The sequence below is a fragment of the Geospiza fortis genome, unplaced genomic scaffold, assembly GCF_000277835.1.
Source record: "Geospiza fortis unplaced genomic scaffold, GeoFor_1.0 scaffold282, whole genome shotgun sequence".
NCBI lineage: Eukaryota > Metazoa > Chordata > Aves > Passeriformes > Thraupidae > Geospiza > Geospiza fortis.
The window spans coordinates 1,779,388-1,798,915 of NW_005054424.1; the positions used below are offsets into that span (position 1 = coordinate 1,779,388).

Genomic DNA, 19,528 nt, shown 5'->3' on the forward strand with positions numbered 1-19,528 from the left:
AGAAAGGAGAGAAAAAAAAATAGAAAAAAAAAAAAGAAAACACTAAAAGGAAAAAAAAAAGGAAAAAATACATATTTTTAAAAGAGAGCACGGATTAAGACTTAAAAATAATAATAATTAAATAATAATAAATAAGTAGGACAGTCCAAAGTAGACTTAAAGGGAAACAAAGACCCCTGGAAGTTCTGTTCTGTTTAGTTTATAAATATATATATATTTTTATTTGTTCTTTTGTTTTGTTTGTTGGTTGGTTTTTTTTTTCCTCCTCTCCTGGATATTTATTTCTTTGGTATTTTGAATAGATGTTTTAAATGATATGAACCGGACCTTCAAGAGCCTTAAATAGTTTCTTTGATAATTTATTATCATGTGAACTGTACTCACAGGAGAAAAAATTATTTTGTGAGGCCAAGCAAAACTGCGCAGAGTCTATTTTTCTACGTGTCACGTGTGTCCTGACTTTCAGAAAGCAAAATTCTGTACTTTCCCATCTCTCCATTACATCGCTCTTTCATTTCAGCAAGTCTAAAAAACAAGCAAACAAACAAACAAACACACACAAAAAAGACAAACTTCATGGGGGTCCGTAAATTATATTTTTATACACAGAATTGTAAATTAGATTTTTTTGAGAGATCAATACTTAACTGAATCACATTTCGTTTTTTGAAATAGTGTAAAATATGAGAATATATTATTTTAATTTAAATAGTTGCAAATGTAACATCATTTCCTGTATTGTTTTCCATGTTTTGCTTTGTAAAAACATCATTTGGCCACGTTCATGGAAGTTCATGGAAGTCGAGACTGTTACACAAACTTTTTATTTGCAAAAACCGTAAGAAACTTTGTTATTTTTAACTTCAGAAAAAGTTTATTAGAAAATAATATTTTTTAAAAAGCGCACATGGCGGCAATTCTGTGACGATGGAGATGGTAGTTTGTACAGAGGGGGGAAAAGGATGTTTTGCATTAATAAATTGAGAAATAACTGCTGTAAATTTACTAAAATGTATTTTTGAATATTTTGTAATAGTTTTAATAGTTTTATAGAAATAAAATGTGCCATGCACAGTTTGGTTAGTATATAATAACTAAGAGTTCCTGGTGCATCCCATTTATTTTTTTCCTTTTTGCTTGTTGGTTTAGGAAACATGATACCTAAATGAGTGCCCGTTATTTTATTTAGATGTGTTGCTTATAACATTTAATTTTGGTACTTTAATTAAGGAAACGAATCCATCACATCTGTGCATAACCTGGAATCTCTTGTACTGACAGTAGAACCTCACTTATTTGCACGAGTGACCAGGAGATGGGTTTCCCTTTGCCAGAGCCCTGGCTCCCCATCCCTGCTCAGGCAATGCTCCTCTCTTCCAGCTGCAGCTGACTCCATGCCCACTTCCCAGTCTGGAATGGAGACTGTAGACGGCTCTGAAAATTGATTTCTGAGGATACTAAATCAAGTTTTCCCTTTGAAGGGCATTAATGTGAAGGCAGGCAGCTGCCTTTGCCTCGTGGCAACCCTGGGATTTCAGTGGGCTTCAATCTGGGTGCCCAGAAGATGGAAATCTGAGGGAGAGACCTTGAAATCTGAGAGAGAGACATTGGCTTTGGTGAGTTAGAGGGATTCCCATGGCTGATGCTGGAAGAAGGATCATGAGATCCACCAGATTTCACTGGCTGCTTTGAGTAACAGCACAGAGCTTGGGGCCACTGAGAACAGAGCAAAACACCCTTTGCAAAACAAACAAAAGGATAAAGATTTGTTCATTTATGCTGAGAGACATTCCTTAGCTGTAATGCAGGAGTCTGTCCCGAGCCACCCATGGGTAAATGTGCTGGAGATGTATTTTAGAAGCTGAGTGGTGGGGCCAGTGTTGCATCCCCTGCCTGGTCCCAGCCTCAACCCACCCTGAGGGAATCATCCTTGACAGGTGCTGATCAGTGAGGTTCTGCTGCACCCTGTGCTCCTCCATTGAGGGTTTCCAGGATCCCTTTAAAAATTTTGCAAAACATTGTGTGTGCATGTGTGTGCACGTCTGCAACGGGACCGTGCTGGAAGGGAGCTTGCCTTGAATGTCTTCTCACCTTTTCTTTGGTTTCCATTACTTGCCAGTCTAGGATGTTCACCCTCCAGGCCTTTTGCTCCAGACACAGCCATGTTCTCTGCTGGGATGGATGGCATCTCTACGGCCTCCCAGAATGTCCCTGCCTGGGGCCATCTCCAGAGAGTGTCGACCATGCTCTTCCACGCTGAAATCCCAGGAGCTTCTGGAGCGCTGTCAGGAGCTGGAGGCCGAGTTCCACGCACGAGCACTGCTGTGTGAAACCCTGACAGATGGATGTGGTTTCTCCTTCCTGTCAACCTCTAGTCCAGCCCCACTTCCAACCTCCAAAGCTTGGACATGGCCAGGGTGATGAAACTTTGGAGTGACCCAGTGTGCTGCAGCACCAGGAGAGGAACCAAGCCACCCTCATGCCTACCCAACAAGAGGTATCACAGGGGACTGTGTACTACCTGGTGGGTGCTGAGGACCTGCTGCCCACCCCATCTTGGACTCTGCCGCCTCCCTGTCTTTGGGGTGTGCTGAGGGCTGCAAACCCAGATGATCTGGAGCATGTTAGAATGTGATCGTGGAACAAATGAGTCTCTGCTGTAAGAGTCTGGCCTTAGTTTGGCAGCATCTGGTGTCTGAGCTCTCTTACCCTGTCTCTGAGAGGTGGCTGCCATTTTTTAAGGCCTCTAAACTCAAAGAAATGACCGTGTTGGAAGGTGCCTTCTCCAGAGGTCGGGTGGTGGAGGTGTTTAGGGGTATCAATGATCAAACTTAAAACCACTGGCTGGAGAGCTTCAATCTAAATTGCAACTGAGATATTAAAGAGCCATCAGACCAGAGCCCACATTTGTGTCAGGGCAGGCACATGCCTGGATGGGACCACACCAGACATTGCCTCATTTAATCTTCACCCAAAGGCCAAGATGAGCTCAGATCTTTGTGGTGTGAGAGAAGCTGAGATGCTCTTACACCAGGATCAGCCTGTTTCACTGAGCAGAGAAATGCTGTGCCATGTTCTCCATCGCACTTATTCCAAGCAGCTTTACCTCTTCCACTCACCATGTCTGAATTCCACCTCTCCCTCTGGCTCCTCTCATCAGGATCACCCCTCTGTGGTGTGTTAGAAGTGCTTCCTTAGATGGGCCAATCCGACCCACAGCCACAGCTCTTGTATGAAGGATGTACTGTCATAACCTTGTGCAAAACATCTAGGAGATGTCACTGTCCATTTTCAGGGTCCGAGTATGGCAATAGTTTGTATAAAATGTACACATAGTGGTGGCTACAGAATAGTTTATGACTAAATACATATCTATTACTGTCAAAATAATGTATAAGAATGTACTTGAAGCTATTATCCTTGTGCTCTGTTGTCTGAATAATTAAAGAAATTACAGAGACTTCCTGAAATGTCTGATATGTGATGGCATTCCTATTGCACACCTCTGAGGATTTTATCCTGATGACATTGAAGAGTGGGGATCCTGTGGGATTTGGTATTGGACTATTCAAACACACCAGGAATTGTGCTGGTGGGGCTTCATGTGGTGGCCACAGCCTCCTTCTCCTCCCACCTACAGCCATGTGGGCAGTCTGTCATTTACCTGTGAAATATTGCGTGGCTCTGCAAAGCCAACTCATTTGGAAGGGTTCTGCGGGGTGGCAGAGGTGCCCTGAAGGGCAGCCCACCAGCAGCTGCCTGTCCTCTCCACGTCCCCCAGCCAAGCCAATGTGAGAAATGACCCTAATGAGACCGGGGCTAGTCTGTGTTTACCTGACCAATAGTTCAAGCAGCGCCCTGGTGCTCAAACCCTCCAAAGGAAAGCTGGGATGTGCCATTAAAGAGGATCACATCCACAGTGCAACTAAAATCCAAGCACTGGGGTGAACCAGGTGTTCCCAGCCAGGTAGCTGTGCTGTGCCTCAGCTCTTTGTGCCCTCACATGGGAAAGTTTGCCTAGCTGGATCTTTAGACATACATGCACATATATGTCTACATATATAATATTATTATCCTGATATTAGGAGCTCAGCACATCCCACCAGGACATTAATATGTTTACATTGGCCCTCCTGAGCATTTCCCACCATGCTGAGGCTGAGCAGGAGATGTAAATCAGCCTGGCTGGGTGATAATTGGGCAGCAGTTTTGCAGCTCCAGTACAGCATCTATTTCAATTACAGGGGGAAGGAAACCAGAAAGAGCATTTTATCTTACTCATTACTGCAAGCCATAAGGGACCACTAGATTTCTTAAGCTTTTGAAATTCTCTCTTCAGCAGTTTCTGCCTTAAAACTAGTACAAACTTAACTGAAAAAAAGGTCAATTTTCCATGTACAGAGCCCTTCAGAGCTTTCAAAGGAGCAGTGTTAATGTGATCCTTGGCCCAGGAGGGCTGAAAGGGAAAAAAATAATCTTTAAAAAAAAGCATCTTTACAAGCAATGGGATTGTCTCAGATTTGATAGGGGCCCCACAGCCACTGTTTGGGCCAAGATTGTTAAATATAATTTTTAATGCTTTGCATTTGGGGTGTTTGGACTTACGTATTTAAATAATTTTGGTTTTCAGGGATGAAAAGGAGTGAACAAATGCCAGAAATATGAATTTAGTGATCTTGTCCTGGTTCCAGTGAAATCAAGAGTGGCATCCAGAGGTGATTTGGGTGCACAGGCAATTGTGCACCTTAAAGCTGAGTGCAAGATCCTATATAACTTCTTTTCCTTTCATTTTTGAGTGAGAGTAAGACACCTCTTCAGAAAAATATTACTGCAAATCAGGAATGATTTGCCGCAAAGTCAGGAAATCTGTTTGGGGTAAAAATATTTGTTTTGATGTCCTGTGACCTAAATGTGAAATAAATATTAGATTTGCTCAGTTTGGTGTGAACAAATGTCCGTTTGTATTACTGGGGAGGAGAGGTGACAAGGGATGCTCTGCGTGGTGTGACTGTGGAGGGTTCCTTGGCCACCAAACTCACATCTGGCTGCTGCCCAAGGGCAGGAGGGGTTGGGCATGGACAGGAGAGCAGGGATGCTCTGAGAACACCATGTACTTTGTGCAGCTCTGCTCAGCTCACTGGACTCTGGGAATGGCACAGGGACCCCTTCCTCCTCAGCCCATCTTTGGGGCAAAGCTTGCCTGGAGCATATCACTGGGACATCAGGATGCCTCCCTTGGAAAGGGGATGTGCTCACAGGGAAACCATATTTGGGAACGCTGGATCATTCCAAGTTTTGAGACTTTTGATGGCATTGTCTGCAAGGGAGTGGATGATCCATCTGTGTGCAATTACAGCAACTTCCTTTTGGTCTCATGACAGACAGACACTGTGTCACAGACCTGTCGCAGGCTTTCCCTGGGTGGGGGAAACTTATTTACAGGCAGGATACAGATCAGGCTTTGTCTAGCTTGGAGCATTAAAGCATTTCATGGGCCTTTTGTTCTTTTTGAGCAGTATAGGCTGTAAGCAGCCCCTGGTGGTCCCAGGTCTCACCTCAGCCCACACTGGGCCCGCTTAGAACAATCTGCTGGAGGCCACCCTCTGTCAGGTCCCACATGTCTGCAAGGATGGAGGGGCTCCATCCCTCTGAGCAACTGGCATTGTTAAATAAGCTAGCAGTTTTCCTAAGTACAGCAGCCTTGCACCCCATCCACCAAGAATCTTCCTTTATAGTCTCCTTGCATTCATTCTGCGACGAAGGAGACCAAAGAGTTAAAACAAGATTAGTTTTAAGAAATCCAAGACTCAGAATCTGGGACATTCAGAACTCTGCCAAGCTCTGCTGCTGCTCCTGCAGCCTGCCCTGAGCACAGAGCTGAAACCTCACTCACCCAGCTCACCTCTTCCTTGTAAGTCAGCCCCATCCTGTTTTCTACAGCAGTGAGAACTGGTTTTAATTATTAGACAGTAATGAATGCAAATAAATATTAGTCTCAGGATTGCTCATGAACAATTCTCTTGGAGTAGTCACTGGTTGGGTGTAAGCTTTGTTGGCTTTGCCAAATGATGCCCTTTCTACTCAGCAAAGTTCTTCTGGAAACAGGAGTGTAATAAATGTTCAGTATCAAACAAGTCTGTTCTGGCAGAGTGTTTGTGTGAATAACCATTTTGTGCTAACACCAATGGAGGCTATGGGGTTCACAGGCATCAGAAAGTTCCAACTGCCATTCAAATATTTGCAAATAATGCATATGTGATCCCACAAATAACAACAAACCAACCTGGTTGCTTTCATTGAGGAAAATGATTATGAATCACTGTGTACTGTGGGCTCAATCCAACAACCACCAGCGTCAAAAGAAGTTTTTCCACAACTTCAAACAAGCAGGGAGCTGAGCTGTGTTTGCTCAGCTTTACCTGGTGTATCCAACACTCTCATATTGCACCATCAAATAATAGGATTTATCAGGCCAGTAAGAATTTCCTAGAGCAGTCAAGAGTGGGCACATTTCACCTTCTGCCTGCAAATGTGCAGCTCCCACTGATGTCAGCAGGGTTATGTATGGGCAAAATGAGGTCAGACTGTGTTGCCCTACTTTATGTGCCCTGTGGTATTACACTCAATTAAGTTTTGTCTCCCAGGACACAGCCTCTCTCCCACTTAAGTCACCAGGAACTTTGTCACTGCACAACAGAGCAGGAGGAGGCACGAAATACCAGTCTTTGATCCAGAGTGCAATGAGTTTTAACCCATGTATTCAGGAACTTTCAGCTGCACTTTGAAAAGGGTGGGTTAGATTCAGAAAAAAATAAATACATCCATAAAAATCCAACATGGGGCATCTTCAGGAGAAGGTAACAGCTTTGCAAACTCATCCAGAGCCTCGCAGAGTGTAGCAGACTCAGCAAGAGCTTCTTGCCAAGGCAGCAGGGCATCTTTCCTGCCCTCTGCCAAGAGCTCCCCACTGATCCCTGCAGAAAGATCCTGAATATCATGGGCAACACCTCTTAGGCAGCACAGCAGAATCAGTCACATCTTCTGTGTGGGTGACCACGTGCTTGACTATTTTGAAAATATTAACCACTGCTTATGAACTGAAACTATAAATAGCTGTAGGAAGGAGAAAACAGTAAAAAAAAAATTCCTCATTGCAGACAAACAAGTTGCCAGAACAATGCCAGGCTTTGAGTGAAACAGGTTTGGTCCTTGCCCCTTTGATGAGGTTTCTTCTGATTTTGAGCAAGTAGCTTGTTGTCCCCCTGTCTTTACCAAAGATGGGCGGAAAAACATCTCTGAGGATACTTTTCCACAGTCTGTGGGGTCAACATGATGAGAAACACAGTGAATCAGATATCAGATATCTACTGCCCATGTGCCACTCAGAGGGATCTCCTCTGTGGGCACATGGTGAAATGCAGGGACTATCCAAAACCTTTACTAACAAATAGTCAGACTATTTGAAAGCCCTCTTAATTTATACATTAGTAAAAATTTCATTTAATTTTTAGATGTCTCACAGCTGCAAGTATTAGGCAGCTTATTATCCTTATACATAAAATCAGCATGCTTCCTGCCAGATCTTTAATTCCATTCTAAATACCTTTGGAAAAGAGGATAAATGGCTTTTTGCACGATGCTAAACTCTGCATTACACACATACATCACAAGGAGGACCCACAAGCCTTAGCCAGATCAAGGGTAAGAAATTATTTTGGCTTCTGATTGTGTCTCCACCATGGAGAGGAGATCCCTGCTGGCTGGAGAGTCTGGCTGGACAAGATCTCTGTGGACCAACGAGTGAGCTGAGACACCAAGAGCTCACAGAGACAGCTGCAAATATGCCTGAGCGCAGGTATCCTAACCTTACTTCTGAATCCTGCCTAAAATGTCATGTCAGCCTTCTGCAGAGGCTCCCCATGGAGTCCCAGGCTACATTGGGAGCATCTCTGTCTCATCCATGGTTCTCATGTGGGGTGCATATAGACTTTCCTTAGCTCTGCACAGTGACCAGGCTCTGGGCCCAGATGTTCACCCCTCTCTATGTTCTGTGCTTGGGTAAGCCCAGTGTAGCCCAAACCCAGAGCTTTATCTGGGCTTCTCCACTGCAGGATTAGAACTTCAGAGAGGCCACAAACCTCAGTGCCTCTCTTTCCAAGAGCAGGGCACACTTGTTCAGCCTTGCCTGTGTAGGTATAAACACCATGCACATACAGCCCAGTTAATTAAAACTATTCCCACTCAATTTTCCCCTGGGGGAAGGAAGGGAGAAGATAGATGCTCATGGGAGGGGTGCTCATCACATTGCTTAATGTGAACTGGAATGGGACATGCAGTGCTGTGGGGATGAAAAGCTGTGGGGGGCTGAGAGAGCATGGTGGAGAGCTGTCCCTGAAAAGAAATTTCCCTTAATGTGTGCAGTGTGGAAGGGAAGGAGTGATGTGTTTCCAGGAGGGAGAACAGGAGACCAAGACCATCTGCACCCCAAGACAAGGAGGCAGGGATGGAGGCTTGCCCTGACACTGACCCAACACAGGATTCTTGCTTGGGACCTTTGGGGATCTTGGGAACCTCCCACCTTCCAAAGCGCAGTTTTTGGGCAGCTCATGGAAAGGACAGGAGAAATCCCCAGGGCCTGAGTGTGGGCAGGACACAGCCTGGTCTGTGCTCTGGTGCAGTCTGAGTAACTCAGCTCTGCCACCAGGAGCTGTCCTGGGCACCAGCCACAGAACAGCCCCAGCTCTCCACACTCTGCTCCAGAGTCACTCGTGGGAGTCACTGGGGACACTCCAGGAGTCACTCACAGACACACCAGGAGTCACTGGGGACACTCCAGGAGTCACTGGGGACATACCAGGAGTCACTGGGGACACTCCAGGAGTCACTCACAGTCAGTCACACTCATGGACACACCAGGAGCCACCAGGAACACACCAGGGCCTGCCTTTGGGGTGTGTGGATGTGCAAGGGCTCACAGGGAGCAAGTGCAGATGCCTCAGGAGCTCAGGTGCCTTCCAGCAGGTGCTGAACAGTACCAGGGGCAGAGGAAAAGCTGCAGCTTTGTGGGATCTGCTGGCTGCAGCCAAAGCTGACCTATGTGCACCACCAAGGTTCTGGGCATGCCAAGTGTTCGTGCCTTTCCCAAACCAGGGTTAAACCAACTGCATTTAGAAACAGGCAGGATGCTGCCACTCCTCAGGGCAGGGGGATGTCTCTGTGCAGCCCCTGCCCCACCAGGGACTCAGCATGGAGACATCTGGACAGCAGTGGTGCCATTCCTGAGGGGGATGGGCCGTGGGTTCCTCACCTGGGGCTCAGGCTCTTGTGGACCTGTGACTAAAGAAGCTTGCAGGGTAGGACCAAAGTGTCCCCAATGTTCAAAATGAGAGAAAAGTCAGATTTCATCCTATAGGTCCCCAAATTGTTGCTTTACAAATGTAAAAAAAAGGCCAAGTCAGGACTCCCCTTGGAGCTGCTCCTTGCACCAGGGAAGTGTTTTGCCTGATCACAAGGTGTTCCTTTTTAGGGATGGTTTTTTCTCTTAGCAAGGAAATATCTGTACTTTGTTTATCAACTGGAGCAAGGAATCAAATACACCTAAATGTTTCTTCTCATTTGGATGCAACTGAATAAGCAGGAAAATCAGAATATCTTCTTGTAGATTATACATTGGAGCTATTTTTTCCCTATTTATATGGATCTTGACAGGACAGAACTATTTATTGAGAGTTAAATAATGACATCTGCTATCAGGAATATCAAATCCGGTAGAAGATGTTTCATATTAAAATAGAAACTCATGGCCAAATTTCCTCTTGATGAATACAGACACAGCTTTATAAACTTCTTCAAAGTTTCATTCTCTACACCAGAATAAAATTCAGCTCAAGGAGGTTCTGTTAACACTTGTCCACATGTGCAGAAAGAGTCTGCTTTAAAAAAGTGTCTCACAACGACAACAAGAAGAAAAGGCAGAAACAAACCCTCAGACCTTTCAGGCTTTGTTGCATTAGGTGGAATCAAAGTGACCTCTAGTGATTCCCTGCTAACCGTGCAGCTTGGCAGCTGCCTGCGCTGAGCTCAGGGGGCGACAGGGGATGTGTGCTGCTCTCTCAGCTGCTAAAAATGCAATCAATACCTGATTAATGCAAAATTACGGCGATTAACAGCCCTTACAATAGCAATTCTTACAATTCAAGTGTAGAATGTTTTCCCAATCTCTACCATTCCTTTCCATGCAAGCTGTGCATTGTTAAAAGGGGTGCTTTTATCAGTCTGCTAAAAATCAGCAACACGATGAATTTATTAGTAACTTATCATCCATGTGTCTTCTGGCACTGCTGACGTGCTGTTCTGTAGGAATAGACAGGATAGGAAGTGCATTAGATTTGTGATTTAACTCATTTGTTCCTATTTTTTGGAACAGTCACAGGCTGATCACAAAATTATTACCAGTTGTGTAGGGAGGGTTGCTGTGGGACTAAGCCATCCCCATCCCCAGGTTCAGCCAGAGAGATTATCACCTCTGCAAGGTCATCTTTCCTCCCCCAGACTATTAAGGTTTTTTTTTTAAAAAGAGCATAGAGAGAGAGGATGTTACAATTCATCAGCGGTGGGGGAAATGAAAATTGTGTATCAGCCAAATTATGTCAGTTTACCATGAAAATCAATACCAAAGGGGGTTAGAAATGGGATGTCATCATTCAGAGGCAATGCAGGAGAAGATCTGTCAGCAGCAAGACGGCTGTGTGCTCTGTCCTTGTGTTCCCCAGGGATATCTCAGGGTTGGGGAAGGCAGAAAAAATCATTGATTCCTCTGGCACAGGAGATTGGGATGGGCACAAAGGAGATGCTCAGGAGATGCTGAGCTCTGCTGGGACTCAGAATGTAGATATTTAAAAACAGGCCTTTCATAGATCAGATGTGTCAATCTCTGAATCAGAGCTGGGTGAAAACAAGGACCCTGTTCCTACCAGAAGAAAACCCACCCAGCTGCTTTGGTTTCCTTCATGAATCAGAGAATTTATCTCTGACCTCTGTTTTTTTCCTGCCTTACCTCTATGTCCATTAAAGACCATGAGGTGTGACATCTGCAGGAAGGAGAATAGGAACATGGCTTCTGTCTTGCTCTCTCTCCCTGCTCTCAGCTCTCCACGATGGCCATACAGAGAGCAAAATGCAATTTAAATCATTCCCAGGGCTGATTTTGCATTCTCTGTAATTTTCATGGGGGCTGTGCCACAGCCACTGCAATGGAATGAGCTCCCTTGTTGTGGTCAGTGCCAGGCTGATCACCCACTTGCAATAAAGATCCTTTTTTTCTCCTGGATTTGTCAGCACCTTCCACTCCCACCAGCCAGCACTATTTGAGACATTCCTCAGACATATTTCAGAAGGATTTCACATGGAAATGAGGAGTTCTGCAATGGGAGTTTCCTGACTCACTGTCTCAGCCTGACCCTCTGCCTGCTCACCAGCCCTGTCAGGGATGCTGGGGACCCTCCTGCCTCTCTGGGGTGTCCATGGTGAAAAACCCAGCTGTATTCCTAAAACCCTCTGCTTTCTACCCCCAAAATGCAAGGCTGGACCTGAGTGTTGGGCTGTTATTGCCAGAGTATGATTTCACCTGCCACTGCTCAGGAGCATCTTCTGAGTTCAGCCTCCTCCATCCTGAGGCATGAAGCACTTGGAGGAGTAACATGATGCATGTGTTTGTCCAGGGCTAGAAACCAGCCAGAGAAAAACTATTTGTCTCCCAAAAATGAATCCAGCCACCAGAGAGTCCCAGCCCAGGCTCTGCTCTGCCTGGGCAAACCTTCTGTAGAGCCATGACTGGGGGCCAAGCAACAGGTCCCATCCACATTTCTGTGTGAAGTCAAATATGGCTCAACCTCTGTTTGCTTTTAAGGCTTAGAGACTGAAGGGAAACATTTTTATTTGTTGTGAGCAGCAAAAACAATAAAAACAGGTGGATGGGAACAAGCAGGGGGCTCAGCACGGGATAATCTGCTGCTAACTCTGAATTATCTTTTAGGCTGAGGCATCTTTATTGGTGTTAAACCAAAACAGAATCCTTCTGTGCATCAGTTAATTTCTTTCACAAAGAAACATGCACATTTTATTAAGCGCCTTATAAATTTCATTTTCATTTTGGATTAAATGAAATCATTTTAATGAAAGGCAGCAGCTAGAAAAATGCATTTTGTCTTGAAAGAATCACTTTCTGGTAAAGCACCATTTCCTATTTTTTAAAGCCAGGACTGTGATAATCCAAATACTTGCATAGCCTTTGGTTACCAACCCTGAAAGCTGTAAAAATATGATTTATTTTACACATGCATGCTGTGGGTTTATTTTTCCAGCTAAGGAATGAGAATACAGAAGCTAGTTTCACTTTTGTGGTCTAATAGGTCAGTGCAGATTTACCATTTTAAACATGTGCAGCCATAAATACAAAACAAAACAAATTGTTGCTGCTGCTGTGATCCAAACCCCAAATTAAAAACAAATACAAATTAGAAATCCCCTTTAGAAACCTCATCTGTCTAAAGCTGCTGAAATATTGTCTTGATGACAGAACTTCTCATATAACAACACTGCATAATAGGTTGACCATTTAGAGTATTTTCACTAAACTTTTGTTTGTTTTGAATATCCTCAGAGGCATTTTTAAATTTGACTCTGTGAGCATGTGTTTGCATGTCAATTCCAGATTGTGTTGGTTTTTTTCAAGTTATCTTCCAGCCTTCGTTGTCTGCAGCAAAAATGTTAAACATGTGAACCTGAAATGTTAAAAAAAATAAAATAAGGAAATTTAAATAAAACTTGCTCATGTATTTATGCCACGGTAAAGTTTGCACAGTTGAAATTGGGATCAGGAGATGATTCAAAAGTAGCAGAGTGGAACATTTAAATTCTTTGATACTGGAAACCATAAAAAAAGTGTAAAGCAGCCAGCTGGGTGCCAGCCCACCCAGCTCAGCCTGTCCACAGGAGAATCTCACCCCAGCCTTCCATGGGCACTTGCTTGAGGAAGGAGAAACATAGGAATATTTTGAATATTCACATAGTGAATATATTGAATATTTTACAAAAGGTTCACTGCTGCCTGAAGGAAAGCTTTCCTAAGGGAAGGAGTTTGGCAATCTGTTCCTTAGAAAATGTCTTGCTGAGTTCATTGGGACTGGAAGCAATGGTGGGTGCAGGAACAGAGGCTGCCCAAACAGCCTGGAGAAAGCAGTGCTGCACATTGTGCTCCTGCAGATTCCTCACAGCCATCTCTGCAGACCTGGGCTTTCTGCCTTGCTACCCCAGAGTGGATTTAGGAATGTCAAGGGAGAAGCAGGAGAGAGGAGGGGCAGCCCTGGGGCTGAGGAGTCCCTTCAGCTCCTCCCCAGCATCTCCTGCAGGGGCTTCCAAAGGGAGGAACCTCCAGACTTCCCTCATGCCAGAGGGCAGTGAGTCAAAATATTATAACTACACAAGGTTCCCTGGTCCTGGTGGGGCTGCACAAGCTGCCAGGCACATTCTGGGTCCAAAAACAAACAAACAAAAAAGTGTTTACCAACAAAACCTAACAGTAATGGAAAGGACAATGCCTGAAAGCAGAGTGAAGCCCTTTGAAGGTGTTGAGATTAATGGCTCTTCTTGCTGCATCTTCCTGTGGTTTAACCAATTTTGTGATAGCTCTGAAGTGTTGAAAATTCATTTCCAGTCCTCTTCAAGCCCCCTTGCACAGGGCAGAACCTGACACGTGACTGCAGGCAGACCTCACTCCTGGAGAGCAGCTGGCAAGACCCTGAGTAGCAAAGAAGCCAATCTCTTTGGAGTTTCACAAGGAAAATGACTATAAACCAGGTTTTGTAGCTTGATTTTGCATAGGAATAATCTGAAGGCTGTTGAAAAGTCCAGGTAAAGCTGTGTAGGGATAGTTTCATTCACCCTGCAGAGAGGAGCAAGTCAAAACTAAACTGAACGTTGAAAAGCACTTTGCTGTGGTTTCCAGGAAAATGCTGATACTGGACATGGGAGGGAGAGAGAAATGGCTCATGGATACAGCTGGAGAATTACTGGAACCACCACAGAAATTCAATTTGGCCCTTTAAGCCCTTACCCAAGCTGCTCTGCACCCAGGAGCAGATGGGAAGCAGCATTTGGGATGACACATCCAGAGGGGATGATGTTCCACAGGTCCATCACATCAGCTGTGTTGGCAGGGCAGCTGGGAAAGGAGAAACTCGAATTTGTGGTAGGAGCAGAATGTCTGAGCAAGCACAAGCCAAATGTCTTGACCCTGGTATTGTACAAAAAAACAGAGCAGGTTTTTGATGAAAAAAGGATCAAAGATTGAGAGGCAAACAGAGAATGGGATTTATGGTACCAGAATGGGTCAGTTAATGTAGAACTGTTCTTTGATAAAGTCAGCGGTTTTATTTTATTTTTAGAGAGAACAATTGATCTAAGGTGAGTTTGCAATGATGTTACATTAGTATGTGCCACCTCAGCCTGGGAGGGTGGAAACAAGCAGGGCTGATGTGCAGGCTGAGGGCTTGGCAGTGAGGGGCTCTGGAGAGCTCACTGTGAAAATGGAAGGAGGAGACAAATGGATTTCCTTACACATTGATTGTTTCACTTATCTGCTCCAATGTCCTGGCAGAAATTTAGGAGTGTGTGATGGTGGGTGACAAGAGCTGACACAGTCAATAAATGTGACAAAAATACTCACCAGGAAGCCTGAGACAACCTTGACCAAATAATAGAAATTATAAGAAAATGATAATCAGAGGTGCTCCTTGTGAGTAAAAACAGTTATTCCTGTTATAAGTGCAAGGCAAGAAGGGAGACCAGAGTCCCTCAGGCATTACCCACATCCATGTATCCATCAGGAATGCATCATGCCTGTGCAAAAATCCAGCATGATGCTAACAGGTGTCAGGTGAGGCATTTCCACCAGAGCTGGGGGGAAAGCTTCGGGAAGAAGCACATAGGCACAGGAAAAAAGGGGGTTTGAAGTTGAATTGCTTTGCTTAGAACTCAAGTGACTCTGATGATGATGGAAATATTCTATTCTATTCTATTCTATTCTATTCTATTCTATTCTATTCTATTCTATTCTATTCTATTCTATTCTAATTATGTTCTATTCTATTCTATTCTATTCTATTCTATTCTATTCTATTCTATTCTAATTATGGAGATATAGGAAGGAAGTCAGGGGTTGTGTGCTCTGAAAGAGGAAGGACTGGAGAAAGGCCCTCTGCTGGAAGGCTGCTCATCCTTTGTGTACATTTACACTGGTCAGCCACACCACCCATGGAAAAACAAACATTCAGCAACACATCACATCTCTCCAGGAATTTCAACAGGTTTCACACCTATCTCTACAGCTAATTACTTGTTACTTAAAGCAGTGTTTTGTCACCATGATATTTTATGAAAAAATCCCTTCACCGGGATTTCTTCTCCTGGGAGGCTTCAGCTTCTCCCTGTTTTGCTGCTTCGGAATGTGATTTGGAGAATTGTTTACCCAGCATGTGAATTGTTTTTAATTAATGACCAATCACAGCCAGCTGTGTCAGGACTCTGGTCAGTCATGGGTTTTTATTATTCATTCTTTTCTAGCTTTCTTTAGGTATCCTTTCTATTTCTTTAGTGTATTTTTATAATATAATATAATATAATATAATATAATATAATATAATATAATATAATATAATATAATATAATATAATATAATATAATATAATATAAATGGAGCATATTTTCTAGAAAGCCTTTGAATTAAGGATTTTAAATGGTGCAGCACATTCCTGTGTAATTGCCCCAAGTAGAGACGCAGAGGAACAGAAAATAATGAACATAAATTACAAAAATTTATGAACAGAGAGCTTGGTAGTGAGACAGATAGCACAGGGTGAGCTGCTGCTGCCCCTCTGCAGAGCCCTTGCAAGAGTAGCAGCTCTGCTTTCCCCATGCTGAGATGGTTTTTTACACACAGATTTCTCTGTTTTCCTTGGTGCATTTTTCACCCCAGTGACTTTTTTTCCTTGTGTTGCACAGTGATCCCAGTGTTCCTCCATCCCCCCCAAGACCTGGTGGCAGAGACAGGCCAGGACGTTAGGGGGCACAGGGCAGCCCCTGGTGCAGGGTCCAATTTTGGGCAGTTCCTGCATGGACAGAGTGCACAGCTCAGAGCCAGGGCCCAGTTTCTCCACAGTATGATGAAGGGACTTTTGTCTGGCCAAACTTGAAGCCTTTCCCTTGTCCTCTTGTCCACTTTGGCGCCCAATTCACCATTTCTCATAGCAAGTCCAGTATGATGAAGGGACTTTTGCCTGGCCAAACTTGAAGCCCACACCCAGCTTTTCCCTTGTCCACTTTGGTGCCCAATTCACCATTTCTCATAGCAAGTTTCCTTTGGTTCAAGAATCTGCTCTTTAATATATCCACAGTTATTATTGAACTAAAACCTTCCCTTTTCCCAGCTTCATTCCAGGTAAAGAAACTGACAATTAACCTGATTCGGTTGTGAGTTAATTCATTTAATCTCCAGGTGTCCTTAATCTTGAAATTAATACCCCTAAAACATGGCTAAGCAGCATTCAACCTTCTTCCTTTAATTATGTGTATAATGAAGCTCATTTAGGGAGCAGCCAGCAGCATGGAGACCACACTGCAGGTATTGCCTCTCTTTCCCCCCTAATCCAAATCTCCTTTTCCAGGTTAATATGAGAGTCAGGACTTCACTCAGCACCAGCTGATAACATTGGTCCTAAAATGTCTAACATGGCACAGGGGCCTGTTAAATTTTGGTTCTGTGAAATATGAAGAAGAATCAGTCTCAGTGGACCCAGCTTGTGGTGTGTTATGGTTTTTGCTGCCCTCTGACTGCAGGTAAAGAAATTTCAGAGGCAGCAGTCTCCTCCTGCTCCCCCCGCCTCTCCCTGCATTAATCTGCTGCTCTGCCACACAGGACCCTGGCATCCCTCAAACGCTGCCAGATGTCATGGCAGGACCCTTCACCCACCAAAAGTCCTGGGAGTCCCTCCTGATGGAGCTACTCAGTGTGAAAAAGGTGTGTGAGGGAAAACCCAGGGAGCTACAGACTCTGAGTTCAGTTCCTGGAAAAGTTATGGGGAGGATTATACTGAGAGCTACTGAAAGGCATTTAAGGAATGATACAATCACCAGGAACCATCCCTGTGGGTTCACATGGGGAAATCCTGCCCTCAGTGCTCATGTTTGAGCAGACAATGAAGCTGGGAGAGCTGCTGGGCCACGCTGGTGACCAGGAGCTCGTGAGGGACTGATGGTGGGTGGGGAGACAGAAGCCTTACCTGGCTGGGGCTTTTCATCTGATGGGTGGGCTGGGTTTGCTTGCAGGATTTTTGGATTCTTTCAGGGTATTTTTAGGCTTTTGGGGGTATTTATTGACACTATTTTGATAAGGCAAGTACTTCTGTGCTCAGTAAATCACCTGCTTCACTTCAGTGCTGTGAGAGGAGGGGAAAGTGAGGATGCAGCAGCTGCCAGGTATGAGGTGCTCAGAGGATGCTGCCTCTGGGGCTCAGCAATCTCTTACACCCTGCCTTGTGTGCCCACCCTGTCGGGACCCAGGACATTGCTCTGGCTGCCCTGGAGTACTCCAGACCCTGGCAGGGGGCTCAAAGATCTTGACACAGAGTAAAAAACACCTGTGGCTTCGATTTTAGCCCATGGAGACAATTACCAACTTTGTGTGAGGAGTTACAAGCCACAAGAGTTTGAGTAGAATGATAGTTAATTCGTCACAGGGTGAACAAGTAGAATTGGGGGGATTTAGAATGGGGGTTCAAGAGGCAAGATGGAGGAATCTGGGTGTGTCCTGTCCTTCTTCTCCTTCTTCTTGTCCTCCATCTTCTGCTGTGATGGTGACACTTCTGGATTGGTTTAGAGTAAAGACAGACTGTCTAACATAGGTGATAGGTATTGGAAAATTATTGTAAATAAAGCACATGTAGTTCGTAGTATAAAAAGATAACACCACCCCAAGGGCAGTCACTGTGCCACAACCCGACCTGCTGGACAGATCTCAGCAGGTCAGAGAAAGAATGGAATAGATAAGAGAAAATAAACAGCCTTGAAAGCCAGAACTGAGGAATCTCGACTTCTTCTTCGGTCGTGGGGCTGGGAAAAAAGAGATTTTCTAACACCTCAAAAGTCATCTCAACCACAGAAACCTGAGACCACCCCATCTCCTGAGGCCAAACCGAAGGGGAGAAGTCAAGAAGGCAGCACCTCTGAGCAGGAGGAGCCCAAACTGATGACACCCTGCACTCACTGTGACAACCCACAGGACCTCGGACGCTTCACGGGTTAAATTCTCATCTCAAAAGGCAGAGTCTCACCAGAAACAGCCACAGGAAAGAGGAGCAATGAAACAGAGAGTGATGCAGAGCCTCACTGAGCTGCTCCCCCATGCTGAGGCTCCACCAAGCCCTGCTTGCACCACGGTGGCTCTCGGCAGGCATCTGGTGAGCACGGCCATCACCTTCTACAGACAGGTGAGGGATGGCAATGACAGGGACAGAGCTGTCAAGCTGCCAGCAGAGCCTCCTCAGCTGCCCTGAGTTGGTGCCTGTTTCCCTCAGGCACACAGCACAACCCTGGATGGGCTGTTGTACAATAGCAATTAATTAGATTTCAGATACATCATCTTCAACATATCCAAAGTGTTTGCACTGTCATCAAATCAGTGACTCAGCTAATAAAGCCAGGGAAATATAGAGGCATTCAAGCCATTGCCATCATGCTCTTGTGTTTGACCTCATGTTTCTTGCATACTCAAAATATTTAGGGTTTGGTTTGTGTGTGTGTGTTTTTTAAGGGTCCAGTATAATCTGTGAGGATGCAGGTTTAAGACTGGAGCACCACAACCTTACTTTTCCTTTTCCCTTTCCTTTTCCCTTTCCTTTTCCCTTTCCTTTTCCCTTTCCTTTTCCCTTTCCTTTTCCCTTTCCTTTTCCCTTTCCTTTTCCCTTTCCTTTTCCCTTTCCTTTTCCCTTTCCTTTCCTTTCCTTTCCTTTCCTTTCCTTTCCTTTCCTTTCCTTTCCTTTCCTTTCCTTTCCAACAAATGCACTCATCATATTTGTTCCTTGCAATTGATTGGACAAGAAGAAAATAAGCCAGGTGCTTTTAGATCTTAATGCACATCTCTGCAATAAGAGATTCCCTTGCTTTGAGATAAAACATGCTGAGAGCCACTTGCCAGTTTTAATCAATAATGCAGGGAATATCTTTAATATCTTCGCTCTGGGCTCATCCCTGCAGGAAGTTGTGTCAGGGTTTTGAAGCTCCCTGGGAGCAGAAGGGCAGGAGGGATGTGCTGAGTCACTGAAGGGCATCACCCTGTGCAAGAAATCCCTGGAGCAGGATGCTGGCACGGGGCTCAAGCTGCCAAAATGTGCCACCAAATCTGCCAGAGAGGATCCTGCCTGCTCCGGGACAGCCCCTTCATCAGCAGCATTCAGTGTGAGGACCCATTTCACCT

General features: G+C 44.8%; 1 protein-coding gene across 1 annotated transcript in view; it reads left to right on the plus strand.

The window, feature by feature from the left end:
* SHH (sonic hedgehog signaling molecule) overlaps positions 1-2,421 on the plus strand; it is a 13,872-nt gene extending 11,451 nt beyond the window's left edge. The window contains exon 6 of the mRNA XM_014309363.2: positions 2,155-2,421. Coding sequence (XP_014164838.1) covers positions 2,155-2,421 — 267 coding nt within the window. The remainder of the gene's footprint in view (positions 1-2,154) is intronic.
* Positions 2,422-19,528: the final 17,107 nt, after the last annotated feature.